The 17,051-nt window shown below is 36.1% G+C and overlaps 2 protein-coding genes across 6 annotated transcripts in view; one reads left to right on the top strand and one right to left on the bottom strand.

Moving 5' to 3' along the window:
* Window positions 1-17,051, bottom strand: part of PDS5A (PDS5 cohesin associated factor A) — a 132,278-nt gene that overhangs the window by 58,405 nt on the left and 56,822 nt on the right. For all 5 annotated transcript variants that reach the window (XM_060110832.1, XM_060110825.1, XM_060110839.1 and 2 more), the window contains exons 7-12: window positions 14,076-14,156; window positions 11,820-11,960; window positions 8,408-8,523; window positions 5,391-5,485; window positions 4,348-4,493; window positions 1,262-1,413 (exon numbers count right to left, since the gene is read on the bottom strand). In XM_060110832.1, coding sequence (XP_059966815.1) covers window positions 1,262-1,413; window positions 4,348-4,493; window positions 5,391-5,485; window positions 8,408-8,523; window positions 11,820-11,960; window positions 14,076-14,156 — 731 coding nt within the window. The remainder of the gene's footprint in view (window positions 1-1,261; window positions 1,414-4,347; window positions 4,494-5,390; window positions 5,486-8,407; window positions 8,524-11,819; window positions 11,961-14,075; window positions 14,157-17,051) is intronic.
* Window positions 9,153-9,338, top strand: LOC132501642 (metallothionein-1E-like). The gene has a single exon (XM_060117668.1). The coding sequence runs from the start codon at window positions 9,153-9,155 to the stop codon at window positions 9,336-9,338; it is 186 nt and encodes a 61-aa protein (XP_059973651.1).

The following is a 17,051-nucleotide window of genomic DNA, read 5'->3' as shown; positions in this document are numbered from 1 at the left end:
ACCAATGATGATACTTATCTGTGAAAATACAATGGAAAAGATCAGTATGTGATCAATGCTTTCCCTTTCAAGTATGGCTATTTTAAAATTTAGAGCTACGGTTGCTATTTGTGGCTTTACATTTTATCAGCATGAAACATTTGTTCTAAAAGGGTTATATATTATTCCTAAGCACAGGGTGCTAGGCTGTTCTACCTGTTCTTCTTCATCAGTCTGGAGCTATAGCAAATTACTTAACATTACACATAAAGCTATGATCTCAAGAATAATTAATTCTCAAAAAAAAATTTTCCTTCGATTAGTTTGGCTCCTTTCCCATGTTGTCATTTAGTAAAATCAGGGGGCTCTTCCTTCATCTTCCTGAAAATTCAGCTTTTCTTATGCACATTTGTCTCCTTTCCACATTCTAAATTCCTCACCAATATTAAAATATCCTTCTTGCTAAGCTTATAATTATTATTCAACATCACTGGAACAAGAAAATTTAAGGGCTCTTCATTAGTCAATGAAATACATAATCGATCATGTCAAAGTAGTCAGTCTAACTCAATAAAACATTGCAAAGTATTTTGCAAAAACCGAAATCATTACTATAATCCAACAGAGAATTGTAAGTAACATTCAGAAAATGAAAACAATATAAGTTCTCATCTCAAGAAAATAATTTTTTAACCACGTATGGGGACGAATGTTAAACAGATACTGTGGTGATCATTAGGCAATATATACAAATATAGAATCATTATGTCATACACTTGAAATTTAATGTAATGCTGTATGTCACTTATACCTCAATAAAAAAATACAGTAATACCTCTATTGGTACTTACAGTGTTGTAAAAAGGAAAAAATAACTAAGTTATTAAATAGTGCTACTTTGCCAGGCAGTGAGCTAGGGGGCATTACATTCATTATTTTATTTAATGCATAAGACAATTCTGTAAGAAAGGCTTATTATTACTCCTTTTTAGATAAAATCAAGTACACAGAAGTTAAATCAGCTGTGCATGGGCACAGATCTAATAAAGGGCAGAATGAACATTTGGTCTCTGGTCTGAGTCCAAATCTCATGTGTATTTCACTATTATTATGCTAACTCACAGTCTTAGCTGGAGTCTTATTTAAACATGATATGTCTAAATATGTAGAAAGTGGTTTCTAAACTTAAGAGAAACTAATTATTATGAAAAAATTAAATAGAAATATTTAAAAATTAAAAGCACTTTTATATTCAACCATTTTACCAACATATTAGACTCACTTGTCATCGATGCTATTCTGATAATATATATGCAAAAGTTTGTCCTTTATCCAGCTGACTTTCTCTGCAGCTTCCTTTCCTGCTTCACCATGAAGACAGTATTTCTTATAAAGCTGAGCCAGACCCATCATAGCTTCTTTTCTTACTCGCCACTAGAAAGTATAAAGTTTATTGGATAAGCTAGATACCAAACTTTAGTACACAAATCTGCAAAAATTACCATTTCTTCACTAGGTTGCACAATGAGATTTATGTGTGCATAGATTAGCACAATATTAATTTTCAAAAAAGGCAGACAAATCACTTAACCAACAATTTTGATTATCTTCCTATTTAGAAATCATCCAGTGCAAATACTGCTAAATCATCTACCAATTTTTTATTTCTCTCAAAGCCAAGCAATAGTAAATCTTACAGAAGATTTCATTAGATTCTGTCTAAAAAAAAATTTGGCCAAGTTTTAGAAGTGATTAAAAAATAAAAGAGAAAGCGTATAATTCACTCTGCAAACAAAAGCCCTATCGTCTGGAATGTTTTGTCCTAGTTACATCCCTTTTGATATTAACTCAGAATAAGAAGAGCAAAATTTAGTATCAAGATCTTAGAATTACAAAGTTGGAAAGCACCTTAGTGATCATCTTAAGTGAACGTCCTTACTCTGTAGATTAAAAGGGCAAATTATTTACCTAGTCACATCCTAGTCCGTGAAAGATTCTTTGGGACTTAAAGAGATTGGAATGGTTTGTGAGGAAAGAAAGGTGGTGAGAGGAGAGTGGACAGAAAAGTAGACTATAAAAATCTAGAGTTAGAACAACAGTATGATGTAATAATAACCACAAGTTATTTGTCTCAATAACAAATCAGAGTATACGTATCTTTGGCTTATTTTTTTAAATAAATTTATTTATTTATTTTGTAGCTGCATTGGGTCTTCCTTGCTGCACGTGGGCTTTCCCTAGTTGTGGCAAGCGGGGGCTACTCTTGGTTGTGGTGCGTGGGCTCAGTAGCTGTGGCTCGCAGGCTCAATAGTTGTGGCGCACATGCTTAGTTGCTCCGCGGCATATGGGATCTTCCCAGACCAGGGCTCGAACCCGTGTCCCCTGCATTGGCAGGCAGATTCTCAACCGCTGTGCCACCAGGGGAGTCCCATCTTTGGCTTATTTAAATTAATGCTTTCTTATAATTTTTTAGTATAATTTTCTCATTTGTATGCTATTTGGTAGATGAAATGAAATTCAGTTCCCATATAACAGGTAACAGATGTCTTTTGACATGTCTAACATGAAACGAAAGAATGTAAGCCATGAAATCAAAGATTTAAGTCCTGTCCCCATATTTTATAGAAAACAAAATTCAGAAAGGCTATATACTCAAGGTCATTTAATTCATTACACCAAAAACCAGTTCCTAAAATGTACAGTAGGTGTTATTTGAATTATTAGACCATATCATACAGTCTCAGTTAGCAAGAATCATTTATTCAACTCTTCCTGAAACTATAAACAAACACTGACAGAAGTAGGAGTGAACTGTTTCCAAAAGGAGGAAGTAACACAAACGGCAATACCTGAAATCTGGTTTGGGAGTAGGGGGTGGGGGAGAGGGGGTAGTTAACAACTAACCAGTAGGGAGTATCATTTCATTTAAATTAAAGCCAAGGGGAAAAAAACTCTCAGAGTTAGAATTACTGACACAGTTGAACAAGTTAAATGGTGTCTACTTTATGTATCTGTCTCCTACGACTATTTCAAAAGAACTTAAAGAATGCATCTTGCTCCTAAGTGTCCATCGACAGATGAATGGATAAAGAAGATGTGGCACATATATACAATGGAATATTACTCAGCCATAACAAGAAACAAAACTGAGTTATTTGTAGTGAGGTGGATGGACCTAGAGTCTGTCCTACACAGTGAAGTAAGTCAGAAAGAGAAAAACAAATACCATAAGCTAACACATATATATGGAATCTAAAAAAAAAAAAAGGTTCTGAAGAACCTAGGGGCAGGACAGGAATAAAAACGCAGCCGTAGAGAATGGACTTGAGGACACGGGGAGGGGGAAGGGTAAGCTGGGACGAAGTGAGAGAGTGGCATGGACATATATACGCTACCAAATGTAAAACAGAGAGCTAGTGGGAAGCAGCTGCATAGCACAGGGAGATCAGCTCAGTGCTTTGTCTCCACCTAGAGGGGTGAGATAGGGAGGATGGTGGGGAGACGCAAGACAGAGGTGATATGGGGATATATGTATACATATAGCTGATTCAATCTGTTATACAGCAGAGACTAACATAACAATGTAAACCAATTATACACCAATAAAGATGTTAAAAAAAGAATGCATCTTGCTATATCTCTGTAGCAAGATATTCCTTTTCTACCCTGAAATTATAGCTAAATTACATTGGTTTCAAGAGGGTAGCAGATTTTCAGCTATGCTTCAAATAAAATACCACACTGCAAAGGCAACCTTTGTTGAAGATGTTAATAAGTAACACATTTAATCAGCCTGCCTTGCCTGTGTATCTCTTACTCATGGTTGACACTTTCTTAGCAACTGCTACCACTGTTCTTAGTACTGCTTTTCTTTATCAACCCACGTTTTTAACTGCATCCACATGGAGGAAATTACACAAAAAGAATAGTAACTAAACATCATTTCGGCCCTTAGCTTAGCACAGCAATATGGAAACACCACTTTCATAGAAAGTGTGATATTCTAAGACAGTTACTTGTGAAGATGCTAACTATAAAAGAAATAAATACTGGTGATCAATTACTATTCTTCTGAAACTCATCATGTAAGTGAAAAGGTAAAATAAAACTTTAATTTAGCTGTTATTTTTGTAAAGGTAGGCTAAAAAACCCATGCCTAAGATCTGAAAAGCTATAGAATCCAATGTATTCATTTGTAAAGATAATTAAAAGATACACAGGAAACATACAAAGTATTAGCTTTTTATTTGGTATTGTATTAGTTGACTTTCACACAGAAAAACTTTAAATAGAAAATAATTTCTATTGTATTTTGCTAACAATGTAAACACAGTAAATTATAAAACAATAAAATTCCTCAGATTTTACCCGTTTGTCCAGTGTTCTTTCTCTTACAAAGCCAAGTAGCTGATCATTTACTAAGGCAAGGTCTCTTTTGGCAGCTGTTATTATAGTAACAATGACATCATGACGAATAGCTTCTTCTGGATCATGTGATCTAACTTTCAAGTATTCTGAAATAGGAGAAAAAATTAAGCAAAATGTTAGGTATAATATTCATTATGTTCAGAATGACAAAAAAACCCTAATGCTTTTAAGTTTATGTCCATACTGGAACAATGATTGTAAAATGTAGCATAAATTTAAATTATTTAATTTTTGAGGTGGCAATACCCTACATAATAACAAAATAAACTATACCACACTATTTATTACTGTAAAGTCACACCTTAATAAAATATTTTATATCAACTATTCTGGAAAAGCCAAATCGGCACCTGAAATCAAATCAGCACCTAATTTAATACAGTTTAGAATTTAAGTTAACGATACATATTAAAAGACTTAAAATATAGTAAAAATGCTTATAGCAAGTTTGCTGATAGGTATATATCTTCGCATTACGCAACATAAAATAACATTCTGTGACCTCTAAAAAAAATCCTAAATAACTACGATACAAAGTTATTTCCTCTTTTTTGGTAAACAATATTTTGATAGCAGTTACTTTATTTGTTACAACCAAGTAAGTAGGTTTAAATGCTCTACTTCAAGTGAAGAATGAGAAATTCTAGCCTACTTCAGAAGAAATCATTTTCCCACCTATTATTAGATATGTTACTATATTTATCACACAGATATAATGATTTGTGCCCAAACCCAGAGTCATAAGGAAGAGTCTACTTCCTCAAACTATGATTTCCAGAAAATTCCAAAGGATTACAATGTGAAGATTTCAAATGTAATTTTATTGTATAAACATGAAATCCCTTACTAGTAGTCCATGACTGATAGAGACCTGAAAGAGTGCCAGAGTGAAATCTATTCAGAAACCGAAGTTAAAGTCAAAGGCCACAACTAAAATGTATTTGTGTGATTACTCTCATACTTCAATAAACCAGCTACCTTACCTGTGAGATCCTTTGCTAAATCTGGGTGATTCATTAAACAGTGACTCGCAAATTTCACACTTTCTAATCTCACAGGAACGTGAATGTCATTGAATCTACATAGAAAAAGATTGCTAATGTTATTTGTTAGGCAAAATAACTATTTTCAAATAAGGTATATCAATGCTACGTAAACACCTATAAACAACAACAGTTACTGATTATAAGATGTGTTGGTTTATTAAAATGACAGTTAACTTGTTCTGAAGGAAGAATATAAAGTAAAAAAGATACATAATTTCACAAGGATATTTTTTACAACAGGATTTTTTCACCATGCTAAAACAAAAACAGTATGAACACATCCCCCAACCCAAACTACCTTCACTGGAGAACCAAAAATTGGAGCTTAAAATTATGCTACAAAACAAAAAATAAATATTCAAAATGCACAAAATCTATTTGAAAGAAGTTAATAGGAGGAAAATACTAGAGGAATGTGAGGTAGAAAGCAAATCATGTATGAGGCAGACACAGAAATTCAAAGATAAGTACATAAAATACATGTGCCATATTGCCTCATAGCAAAAAAGTTTCATATGGCTGGGACCAACCTGTAACTGCTATTTTAGGTCTAATATATTATAAGAACTTAATAATATGAAACTCAGTATGTAGATTCAGAACTGCATATAGTAAGGATAAGCTGAGAAACTCTCGTTTTAAATTTATTGGGCAATTTAAAAACATATTTATTAATTATGAATAACGTGATTTTATTTACTTATTTTTTACCCCTTAATCTACCTTACCCATTTCTTTCCTCTCCCAACCCTCTTCCCCTCTGGCAACCACCTGTTTGTTCTCCTTATCTATGACTCTGTTTCTGTTTTGTTATGTTTGGTCATGTTTTGTTTTTTAAATTCCATATGTAAATAAAATCATACAGTATTTGTCTTTCTCTGTTTGACTTATTGCACTTAGCCTAATACCCTCTAGATCCGTCCATGTTATCCCAAATGGCAAAATTTCTTTCTTTTTTTATGGATGAGTAAAATTCCATTGTTTATGTATATACCACATCTACTTTATCCATTCATCTACTGACTGGGCATTTGGGTTGCTTCCATATCTTGGCTATTATAAATAATGTCACAATGAACATAAGAGCTAGTGCATGTATCTTTTCTGATTAGTGTTTTTATTTTCTTCAGATAAATAATAGTTCTATTTTTATTTTTCATCATTATTTTTTTTTTTGGCCACACCATGTGGCTTGTGGGATTTTAGTTCCCCGACCAGGGATTGAACCTGGGCCCTTGGCAGTGAGAGCATGGAACCCTAACCACAGACTGCCAGAGAATTCCCAATAGTTCTATTTTTAAATGTTTGAGGAACCTCCATACTATTTTACATAGTGGCTGTACCAATTTACATTGCCACCAACAGTACACAGTTCTCTTCTCCACATTCTTGCCAACACTTGTTATTTGTTGTCTTTTTTTTTTTGTGGTACGTGGGCCTCTCACTGTTGTGGCCTCTCCCGTTGCAGAGCACAGACTCTGGACGCGCAGGCTCAGCGGCCATGGCTCACGGGCCCAGCCGCTCCGCGGCATGTGGGATCTTCCCGGACCGGGGCATGAACCCGTGTCCCCTGCATCGGCAAGCGGACTCTCAACCACTGCACCACCAGGGAAGCCCTATTTGTTGTCTTTTTGATAACAGTCTTCCTGACAGGTGTGAGGTGATATCTCACTGTGGTTTCGATTTGCATTTCCCTGATGATTAGTGATGTTGACCATCTTTTCATATGTCTGTTGATATCTGTATGTCTTCTATGGAAAATGTGTATTCAGATCCTCTGCCCATTTTTTTTTTTTGCAGTACGCGGGCCTCTCACTGTTGTGGCCTCGCCCGTTGCGGAGCATAGGCTCCGGACGCGCAGGCTCAACGGCCATGGCTCACGGGCCCAGCTGCTCTGCGGCGTGTGGGATCCTCCCGGACTGGGGCATGAACCCGTGTCCCCTGCATCGGCAGGCGGACTCTCAACCACTGCGCCACCAGGAAAGCCCCCCTCTGCCCATTTTTAAATCAGGCTGCCTTATGTATGAGTTCTTTGTGTATTTTAGATATTAACCCCTTATCACATATATCATTTGCAAATATCTTCTCCCATTCAGCAGGTGGCCTTTTCATTTTGTTGATAGTTTTCTTCGCTGTGCAAAAGCTTTTTAGTTTGATGTAGTCCCATGTGTTTATTTTTGCTTTTGTTTCCCTTGCCTGAGGAGACACATCCAAAAGCATACTACTAAAACCAATAAGTGTGTACTATGTTTTTTTCTAGAAGTTTAACACCTAGAAAACTTCTAGAAAAAAACCAGATAGTACACACTAGCATGGATTGGACCATGATGTCTTCAGTCTCATGACTTATTTAAAAAATTTAAGACTCTGAACATTCTCAGATGTGAACTATTTATTCTAATGACATTATTTTAGCACACATAAAAAAGATTAAAACCTGTTATGTGGGTAAATAAGACAAAGCTTTCTTCAAAAAGAACTTGTCGAGGCTTCCCTGGTGGCGCAGTGGTTGGGAATCTGCCTGCCAGTGCAGGGGACACCGGTTCGGGCCCTGGTCTGGGAGGATCCCACATGCCACGGAGCAACTGGGCCCGTGCGCCACAACTACTAAGCCTGCGCGTCTGGAGCCTGCGCTCCGCAACAGGAGAGGCCGCGACAGTGAGAGGCCCGCGCACCGCGATGAAGAGTGGCCCCCGCTCGCCGCAACTAGAGAAAGCCCTCGCACAGAAACGAAGACCCAACACAGCCATAAATAAATAAATAAATTAATAATAAATTAAAAAAAAAAAAGAATTTGTCTTACAATTTACTCTCCAATAAAGACAGCAACACAGGTACTAAAGACACAAACACATATCAAAGTTTTGATATGTGTGGTTTTAATCAAGTGCACCACATTCACTAGCCTCCAAAATATAAAAGTTAGAATCCACAGAATTGTTATGTTCTCTTACCGTCCAAGAAAACACTGCCACAGAGGACGATTCTGTGTTGCCAAATCGGAATCTTTAGAACCAAACAATTTAGCTAAAAGTCGAACAACAGCTAATCGCTCTTCTCCATCATTGCTCTAAGGGAAAAAAGGAAATAAAGCCTGAGGTTTATTCATCAGATTACAAAAAAATAACATGAAACATTTCTGAGAAGCTACAATTTCATTATTTCTGCTTAAAATGATGAGAACTTTAAAATATCATGTTCTCTCATTTACTGTGCAGAAGTTGACTTGATTCCATGTTAGATCATCAGGTTCTTTGCTCTTATTTCATACACTCCCAACTGTTAATTTATGCCTACTTCACTGCTTGTTTGCAATCTGTACAGATGCTGTAGAAACATGAAGATAATCATTCAATTCTAACATTCCGTAAGAGCCCTAGAAAAAAATTCTGTCAAGGGAAGAGCTACAAATAATTCCTGCCCTAATCCTATAATTGATCTCCAACATAAACCCATATCAATTAAGGTTTTGATATGTCAAGTTTTAATCAAGGTTCCCCTGCTGACTGGAGCACATGATACTGAATATTGTCATGATTCAGGAAAACTCATTTTAATAGAAGAGCATGAATCTTAAGAGTACCTAAAAGGTCAGGTGAACTGAACACTACAAAAAAGCAAAACTTGATATGGCCCCCACCGGACCAGTGAACCGGTTTCATCCCGTGCTTTGGACCTTGGGCCTCACTTCTCCTCCAGATGGACCCCAAGTGCTCCTGCCCCACTGGTGGCTCCTGCAGCTGCACTGGCTCCTGCACCTGCAAAGCCTGCAGATGCACCTCCTGCAAGAAGAGCTGCTGCTCCTGCTGCCCCGTGGGCTGTGCCAAGTGTGCCCAGGGCTGCGTCTGCAAAGGGGCCTCGGACAAGTGCAGCTGTTGTGGCTGATGTCGCGGAGAGCCTGCCCCGGGTGTCAAGAGAGCAACCAGGACAAACCTGCATTTTATCGTTTTTCATACAACCGGACCTGATGCTACATTCCTTTTTCTATGAAATATGTGAGTTGTAATAAAAGTTGTTGACTTAAAAAAAAACAAAACAAAACTTAAAGTTATTTTTTGATAGAGGCCTATTTTCTTATCCTGAATCAATATACTCTATAAAAAGTGTTCTAGTTTTCACTAGTGATGTCATGTCTTAATATAAATTAAGTTATTCTGAAACCATATGGTGCATGAAACTTTTTAAAAGTCACATATTCACTAGGAAAATAAAGGCAATAATGAAAAGTAGTTGCTAATTTTTAAAGTGTTCAAATATAATGTGTGTCTAAAGCAATAGCAGCAAGTCAATAAAAAAAATATTTATGGGAAAAGACAGTAAGTGAAAAAAGAAAAATGACTACAGGATATCATCTTTTCCTTAAGAATGTCTCAACTCTCAGGGATAGGGGTTTTGTGGTTAAAATAGGCACACTTACTAAACAAAGATAAAAATGAAAATTCAAGCTTTAACACTTATAACTACAAAAATGATTTTCTTTCACAGTTTTTCTCAAGCAATGTGACTACAATGCAGATTAGTGATGCCTTTTGGCAAGTAAGTCCAACTGAGTAGCCAACATGATTTATTATTTTAAAGAAAAATCAATCTATCCCTTAAATGTCAAACACTAGAAAAACTGGAAATTTTACTTTACTTGAAGGTGACTACTTTAGTAGCTTAGTGATTATTTCAAATGTGACATTTCACATCTATGTAACTTAACTACTGAAATAAAATTAAATGAAAACTTGCTCCCACCCCCTGCCTTTTTTTTCCTTTTTTTTTTTTTAAATTTAAATTTTTGGCTGCACTGGGTCTTCGTTGCGCACGGGCTTTCTCTAGTTGCGGAGAGGGGAGGCTACTGCGGTGCACGGGCTTCTCGTTGTGGTGGCTTCTCTTGTTGCAGAGCACAGGCTCTAGGCACACGGGCTTCAGTAGCTGTGGCTCGCGGGCTCTAGAACACAGGCTCGGTAGTTGTGGCGCACGGGCTTTGTTGCTCCACGGCACGGGGGATCTTCCCAGACCAGGGCTTGAACCTGTGTCCCCTGCATTGGCAGGCAGACTCTCAACCACTACGCCACCAGGGAAGCCACCCCCTGCCTTTTTTGATTTTTAAATATGTTCTCTGAGTGAGGTTGGAATATGATGATAGTGCTGGTAATTTTTTTCTGGTACAAAAATCATTTGTTGTCTCTGATGTACAGCTGTTATTAGTAATCTATACCAAAGTGAAAATTATCTCATTAAGATATTACCTAATACATTGTTTGAATACAATATATATATATATATATATATATATAATGTTAATTAAAATAATGGGTAAAATGAGAAATTCTGCATTAGTAATTTACCAGTGACTTTCTGAAAGAAATTCAAATGGCCACCTAGTTTTTATTTTTCTTCAACCTTAGTTGAAAAAGGTAACCACTCTGTTACTGCTTCTAATTACAAAGTAATTGATTCAGAACAATTCTCTGTAAAAATTTTCTAAAACCAAAATAAAGCAATTATGACTGTTTTATAATGTTTTAAATTGGTGAATAAATGTAAATGTCTATCTCTGCCTAACATGAAAAAAGTCTTAAATATAAAATGTGGCAAATTTTCTGACTATAGCAAAGCTGCTAAGTAGCACAACTCCAGAGTATCCCTTAAAACATAAGAGATAATAGCACTCTATGGACCCACACAGTGGACAGTGTATACAGTTGCATGCTGTGGCCCAGTATAAAGCAAAATCAAACAAACTGTTATGTTGAAGCATTTTCTCAAGTATTTTTATTGTCCTCAGAGGACTGTAACCTAGGACTTTCAACTATAAAAGGCTGTAGCTATATGATTCAGGGATATAACTACAGAAAATCGCCACAGCTATAAAAACTTCCTAGGCTATCTGCTTAGCACACACTGGTCACTCCAAAGGGGGCACCCTAATTATATATAGATAGTACCTAAACTACTCTGAACCTCACGAGCCACAACTACTGAGCCCACGCACCACAACTACTGAAGCCTGCACACCCTAAAGCCTGAGCCTGTGCTCTGCAACAAGAGAAGCCACCACAATGAGAAGCCCGAGCACCACAACAAAGAGTAGCTCCTGCTCGATGCAACTAGAGAAAGCCCATGTGCATAACTGAATCACTTTGCTGTACACCTGAAACTATCAACTATATGTTGATAGTTTGATCAACAAACTATCAACACTGCTAATCAACTATACTCCAATATAAAATAAAAAGTTTAAAAAATGCATACCTTAACTAAATATAAGAAGATAAACTGAACTCACATTTTATTCTTTTACAGTTAGAGAAAAACAATATGATATATATTTTTCTCTTAAATGTTAAAGGGCTTAGAAATTATAGTCAGTCCTACCTTCAGTTTGAATTCAAGCTGCGGCATGACAGATAATAATAAATGAGGATCTATAGCAAAAAGTTCCTGAATCAGATCAAATACATGTTCTGACAAATCACTTACTGATGATCTTCCCAGCACCAGGACTTGATTGAAAAACTACAGGAGATAAACACAAAAATAAAATATCCGTTTCATTTAAAAACTTGGATAGGTTTTTTATAAACATGTTAAAAGAAAACTATATAATTAGGCATTCCATATACAAGTGAAGGTGATGAAAAAGAAGATGTTTAAATTACTAATATATATGATAGGACAGTCCACCAAAACAGAAGAAATAAACCTCTAAATATCATCAAATTATGAATGTTACATGAAAGAGATAAAAAGTAATTGAGTTGTTAGCTTTCTTTCAAATTAGGATGACAATTCTAGGAATCTTAACTTTCATTAAAACAAAACAATTTAGATAGTTTATGTAATGTATTATAGAGAATTTTATAGAGAAATTTCCTTATAGCACAGAAAATTTTTAAAAGTCTCAATCTTTTGGATTTTTATTTAAGCTTGAGGATTCTATTAGTTTAGTAATAAAGAATAATTGAAGGTGGAGGATGAGTTGTTTTTTTTAAGGTACCCAGAAAGTCAAAAACACTGTAACTCTGAGGACAAAGAGAAGGAAAATGTGATGATACAAAGGCTGATAATTTATAAGAATTCTAGGAAAAAGAAACAAAGAGAATATAATATAAAAGCACAAATTAAAAGATACCTCTAATCCTTGCCAACACACATAAACTTAGAAAAAAAATATTAAATGTAAAAATGCTACAGAGGCAGCTGTATGCAACTAATTTGAGCATATGTTTTTGGTAGTATCATCAAATGATATATTTCTTTTGAAAAGCAACACACATTAAGAGTTAGAAAACATTAATATTTATTACACAGACCTTGAAAAGAATAAGGAAAATAGTTTTAACAAAATTAAAAAGTATACATGCACACACAAATAAGCACAGAACAAATTCTGAAAGGATACATGAAAATCTATTGGTGATGCCTATTTCTGAGAATTATGACTAGGGTATTCAGGGTTTGAAGAGAGACAATTTTCACTGTATACCCTTTTGTACTACTTGAGAAAACATTTTTTTTTTACCACGTTTAAGTATTTATTTAGTAATATAAATAATAATTCATACCATTTAAATTAACAGACTCTCACTTGGGTTTTTATATGTAGAAAATAATTAAATGATAGATAAATGCTACAAAGATAGTTACTAAAGATAGTTACTAAAGGAAAACACTGAAAAAATCTAAATGCGAGGCAAGAGAGAAATGATGAGGTAAATTATATGTGAATTCAACGGAACATTTATAGTCATTCTTATCATAAATAAAAAAATATCAAAATATGGAAATAGATATATAAATGAAGACAATTCAAAGTTTTATATAGTATATGAAAAAAATAGGTAGGAGTTTGAGCAAATGTTCAATAATGAAGTTGCTACATTAAGGTAGGAGAACTATAATTTCTTTTTTTCCCAAATTATTTATTGATTTTTTAGTTAAAGAACAAAAAGGAAAAGAAAAAACTTCTATTCAATAAAGTAAAAAAAAAAATTTATTACTTTATAACAATTTAAGAGGGCAAACCAAAAAGGTTCAGAAGAATGGCCTAGGGCTTCCCTGGTGGCGCAGTGGTTGAGAGTCCGCCTGCCGATGCAGGGGACACGGGTTCGTGCCCCGATCCCGGAAGATCCCACGTGCCGCGGAGCGGCTGGGCCCGCGAGCCATGGCCGCGGAGCCTGTGTGTCCGGAGCCTGTGCTTCGCAACGGGAGAGGCCACAGCAGTGAGAGGCCCGCGTACAGCAAAAAAAAAAAAAAAAAAAAAAAGAATGGCCTAGAGACATGAAGAAGAATATAGAGAGCCATAGATAAAGATGAAAGGAGAAAGTGAAAGAGATCAGCATATCCAGGAGATAAAAAGATAAATACAAAGGCAGTAGAAGAAAGAGTAGGAATTGTAGACAAATTTTCATAAAATAACATCCTCCCATCTTATGCCATTTAAAAATAATGTCTAAAGCTTACAAACTTATGCTGCATTTCATTACATTTAGACATATCAGTTTTTTATATATTTCTTATAAAAAGATGAAACTGTTTACAGGCTAAATAAGCCTTTATGTGAAAGGTTTCAATAAATTAGTACAATGGATTAAGAACTATATGAAAAAAAATACAGGCAGAAATACATACATTGGCAATGCATGCCTCAATAGTCTGGACTGTCCTTTTCAATAGGACTTTTGCGAGGTCAAAGGACTGTTTATTTAAGTTCTGAAACACAATAAAAATATGCAAAGTTACAAATGAATTAGTGAATTTATGATCTAGATAGCAACATTAGAACACCAAAGTCTTCAAGTCCACAAAATATGAAGCAAAAAATATAACTCAAGGTTTTACCCAATACCTGCTAGTCAAGTGGTCATAAATGCAGAAGTTGCAAATAGCACAACCATGAATCAAAAACTAAAATACATTAGATAATTAGCCAAAAGCCCAACCCTATATTAAGTTTAGTTTTACTAAACTCAAAATGGACTTAAGACTTTTTGGTTTTGTTTGTTAACCAATTTGAACTGGCAATCACACCCATGTATCCTAATACACACACACACACACACACACACACACACACGCACGCACGCACACACCCCTTTCTAACCCACAATCCTCAGTATTTCACCGTCTAATCAACGTCTGTTCTGAGCAAGAGTGGACCTGGTAAGTGTTTCAGGTAAAATTCTCAGTCAATTATGTTTTTAAAACGCTAAATACTGTCTTCACTCCTCAAGATTCCCAATGCATGGTAACAAATTAAAGGGTCTGAGGAAGCCTATAGAAAAGACATATATTTAATTTTTAAAAACTTACTGAAAATGGAATTCTTGTGTTGAAGAGTCCCCAATAACATCTCTACACTTTGCAGTTTTAGACCAACCTGAGATTCACTGACCATCATCTCGCACCTATCCCCAAAAAAGGCAAGGATATCCCATACTCTAGGTTAGTAGTCAGCAAACTTTTTATGCAAAGAGCCAGATGGTAAATAGTTTAGGCTTTATTAGCCAGCCATATCGTCACCACTGCAACTACACAACTCTGGCTGTTGTAGCAGGAAGCAACCACGGACAAAATGAAAACAAATAAGCATGGCTGTGTTCAAATAAAACTTTATTTACATAAATAGGCAGTGGGTCAGATTTGGTCTACAAGCTGTAGCTTCCTGACACTTGCTCCAGGTTTTTATTCCATTGGCAAGAGGATAAGATTATCTCAAAATTAAGGCAACCTTGGAGGAAACAAATAGGTGAGGGAGATTAAGATACAAACTTCCACGTGAAAAATCAATGAGTCACAGATATGAAATGTACAGAGTGAGGAACATAAGTCAATAACTATGTAATATCTTTATATGCTGATATATTGTAACTAGATATAGGTGAGCATTTTGAAACGTATAGAAATAGTGTGTAACAGGAATTAACATAGTGTTATGTAGGTCAATTATAAAAAAAGAGATCAGATTTGTAGTTATGGTGGGGGGTTGGGGGGGGCAGAATTGGATGAAGGCATTCAAAAGGTACTTCCAGCTATGAGGTAATAAGCACTAGGGATATAATGTACAACATGATAAATCTAATTAAAACTGTTGTATGTTATATACGAAACTTGTTAAGAGAGTAAATCCTAAGACTTATTTCATCCACAAGAAAAAATTTTTTTTCCTATTTCTTTAATTTTTTATCTATGAGATGATGGATGTTCACTAAACATTTCATAATGTTTAAATTAAATGAAATAAATCATTTCATAATATAAGTCAAATCATTAAGCTGTGTATACCTTAAACTTATACAGTGCTGTATGTCACTTATATCTCGATAAAACTGGAAGAAAAAAATTAAGGCAACCTTTCTATTTCCTAAAAAGGTATATTTCCTACTCATTAAAAATAACCTCTAGGGCCTCCCTGGTGGCGCAGTGGGTGGGAGTCCGCCTGCCGATGCAGGGGACGCGGGTTCGTGCCCCGATCCCGGAGGATCCCACATGCCGCGGAGCGGCTGGGCCCGCGAGCCATGGCCGCGGGGCCTGTGTGTCCAGAGCCTGTGCTCCGCGACGGGAGAGGCCGCAGCAGTGAGAGGCCCGCGTACAGCAAAAAAAAAAAAAAAAAAAAAAAAAAAAATAACCTCTAACTAGAATACAAACACCAAATACACTATTCCTCAAAAAGTTTTTCCTTTCTTATTTTGCCTGACATATACTCCCCCTATGCCATACTCTCAAAATTTTGACCAATTACAGACTCATTTGAATTAAAAAAATGCAAATAATATATAGTGAGTAAGGAGAAAAATTTATAATTGACTGCATCTTACTGTGAATAAGTATCATTAGATACATCTTCATTTAACATCTGATAATAGGTCACTGAACAGTCAGAGGAAAAGGGCAGAAGAGTAAATACCAACAGTGGGGTAGGGCTTCCCTGGTGGTGCAGTGGTTGAGAGTCCGCCTGCCGATGCAGGGGACCCGGGTTTGTGCCCCGGTCTGGGAAGATCCCACATGCCGCGGAGTGGCTGGGCTCGTGGGCCATGGCCACTGAGCCTGCGCATCCGGGGCCTGTGCTCCGCAACGGGAGAGGCCACAACAGTGAGAGGCCCGCATACCGCAGAAAAAAAAAAAAAAAAAACAGTGGGGTAGGCCTGAGTCCACCCCAGAGGGGGAGCTGGTGGGGAGCTAAGTCCTTCAGTTTCTTAGGGGGAGCTAGCAGAGAGAAACAGAAAAGGAAGTGGAGAGGAATATACAGCTCTGAATCATCCTTTTCCCCTTAACATTAACCACATAGTTCCCACTTCTGCCCAAGTCTTTTTCTGAAAGTGCCTAAGAAAAATGTAGGACATGGGTTCTGAGAAGAAATACAAATTCCTACACTCTACATCTATGTTACAAAGGAATAAATACATTTTCTTTTCCAAAACAAACAAACAGCAACTAACCAAGACAGTACTCCAATCCCTTGTAATTTCTAGATTAGATATGTGTGGTCAATCAATCTGGAACATTTTTAGTTTTCCAGAGAATAGGCAGCACTTAACTGAATGAAAATCTTCCACAATATATTAATCAATATATCTTCTAAAGATAACAATAGCTATAAGACCAATA

This window comes from Mesoplodon densirostris, chromosome 1 (genome assembly GCF_025265405.1).
Source record: "Mesoplodon densirostris isolate mMesDen1 chromosome 1, mMesDen1 primary haplotype, whole genome shotgun sequence".
Taxonomy (NCBI): Eukaryota; Metazoa; Chordata; class Mammalia; order Artiodactyla; family Ziphiidae; genus Mesoplodon; species Mesoplodon densirostris.
Note: the sequence above shows the minus strand (reverse complement) of the source record. Positions and strands in the feature narration are given on the sequence as shown.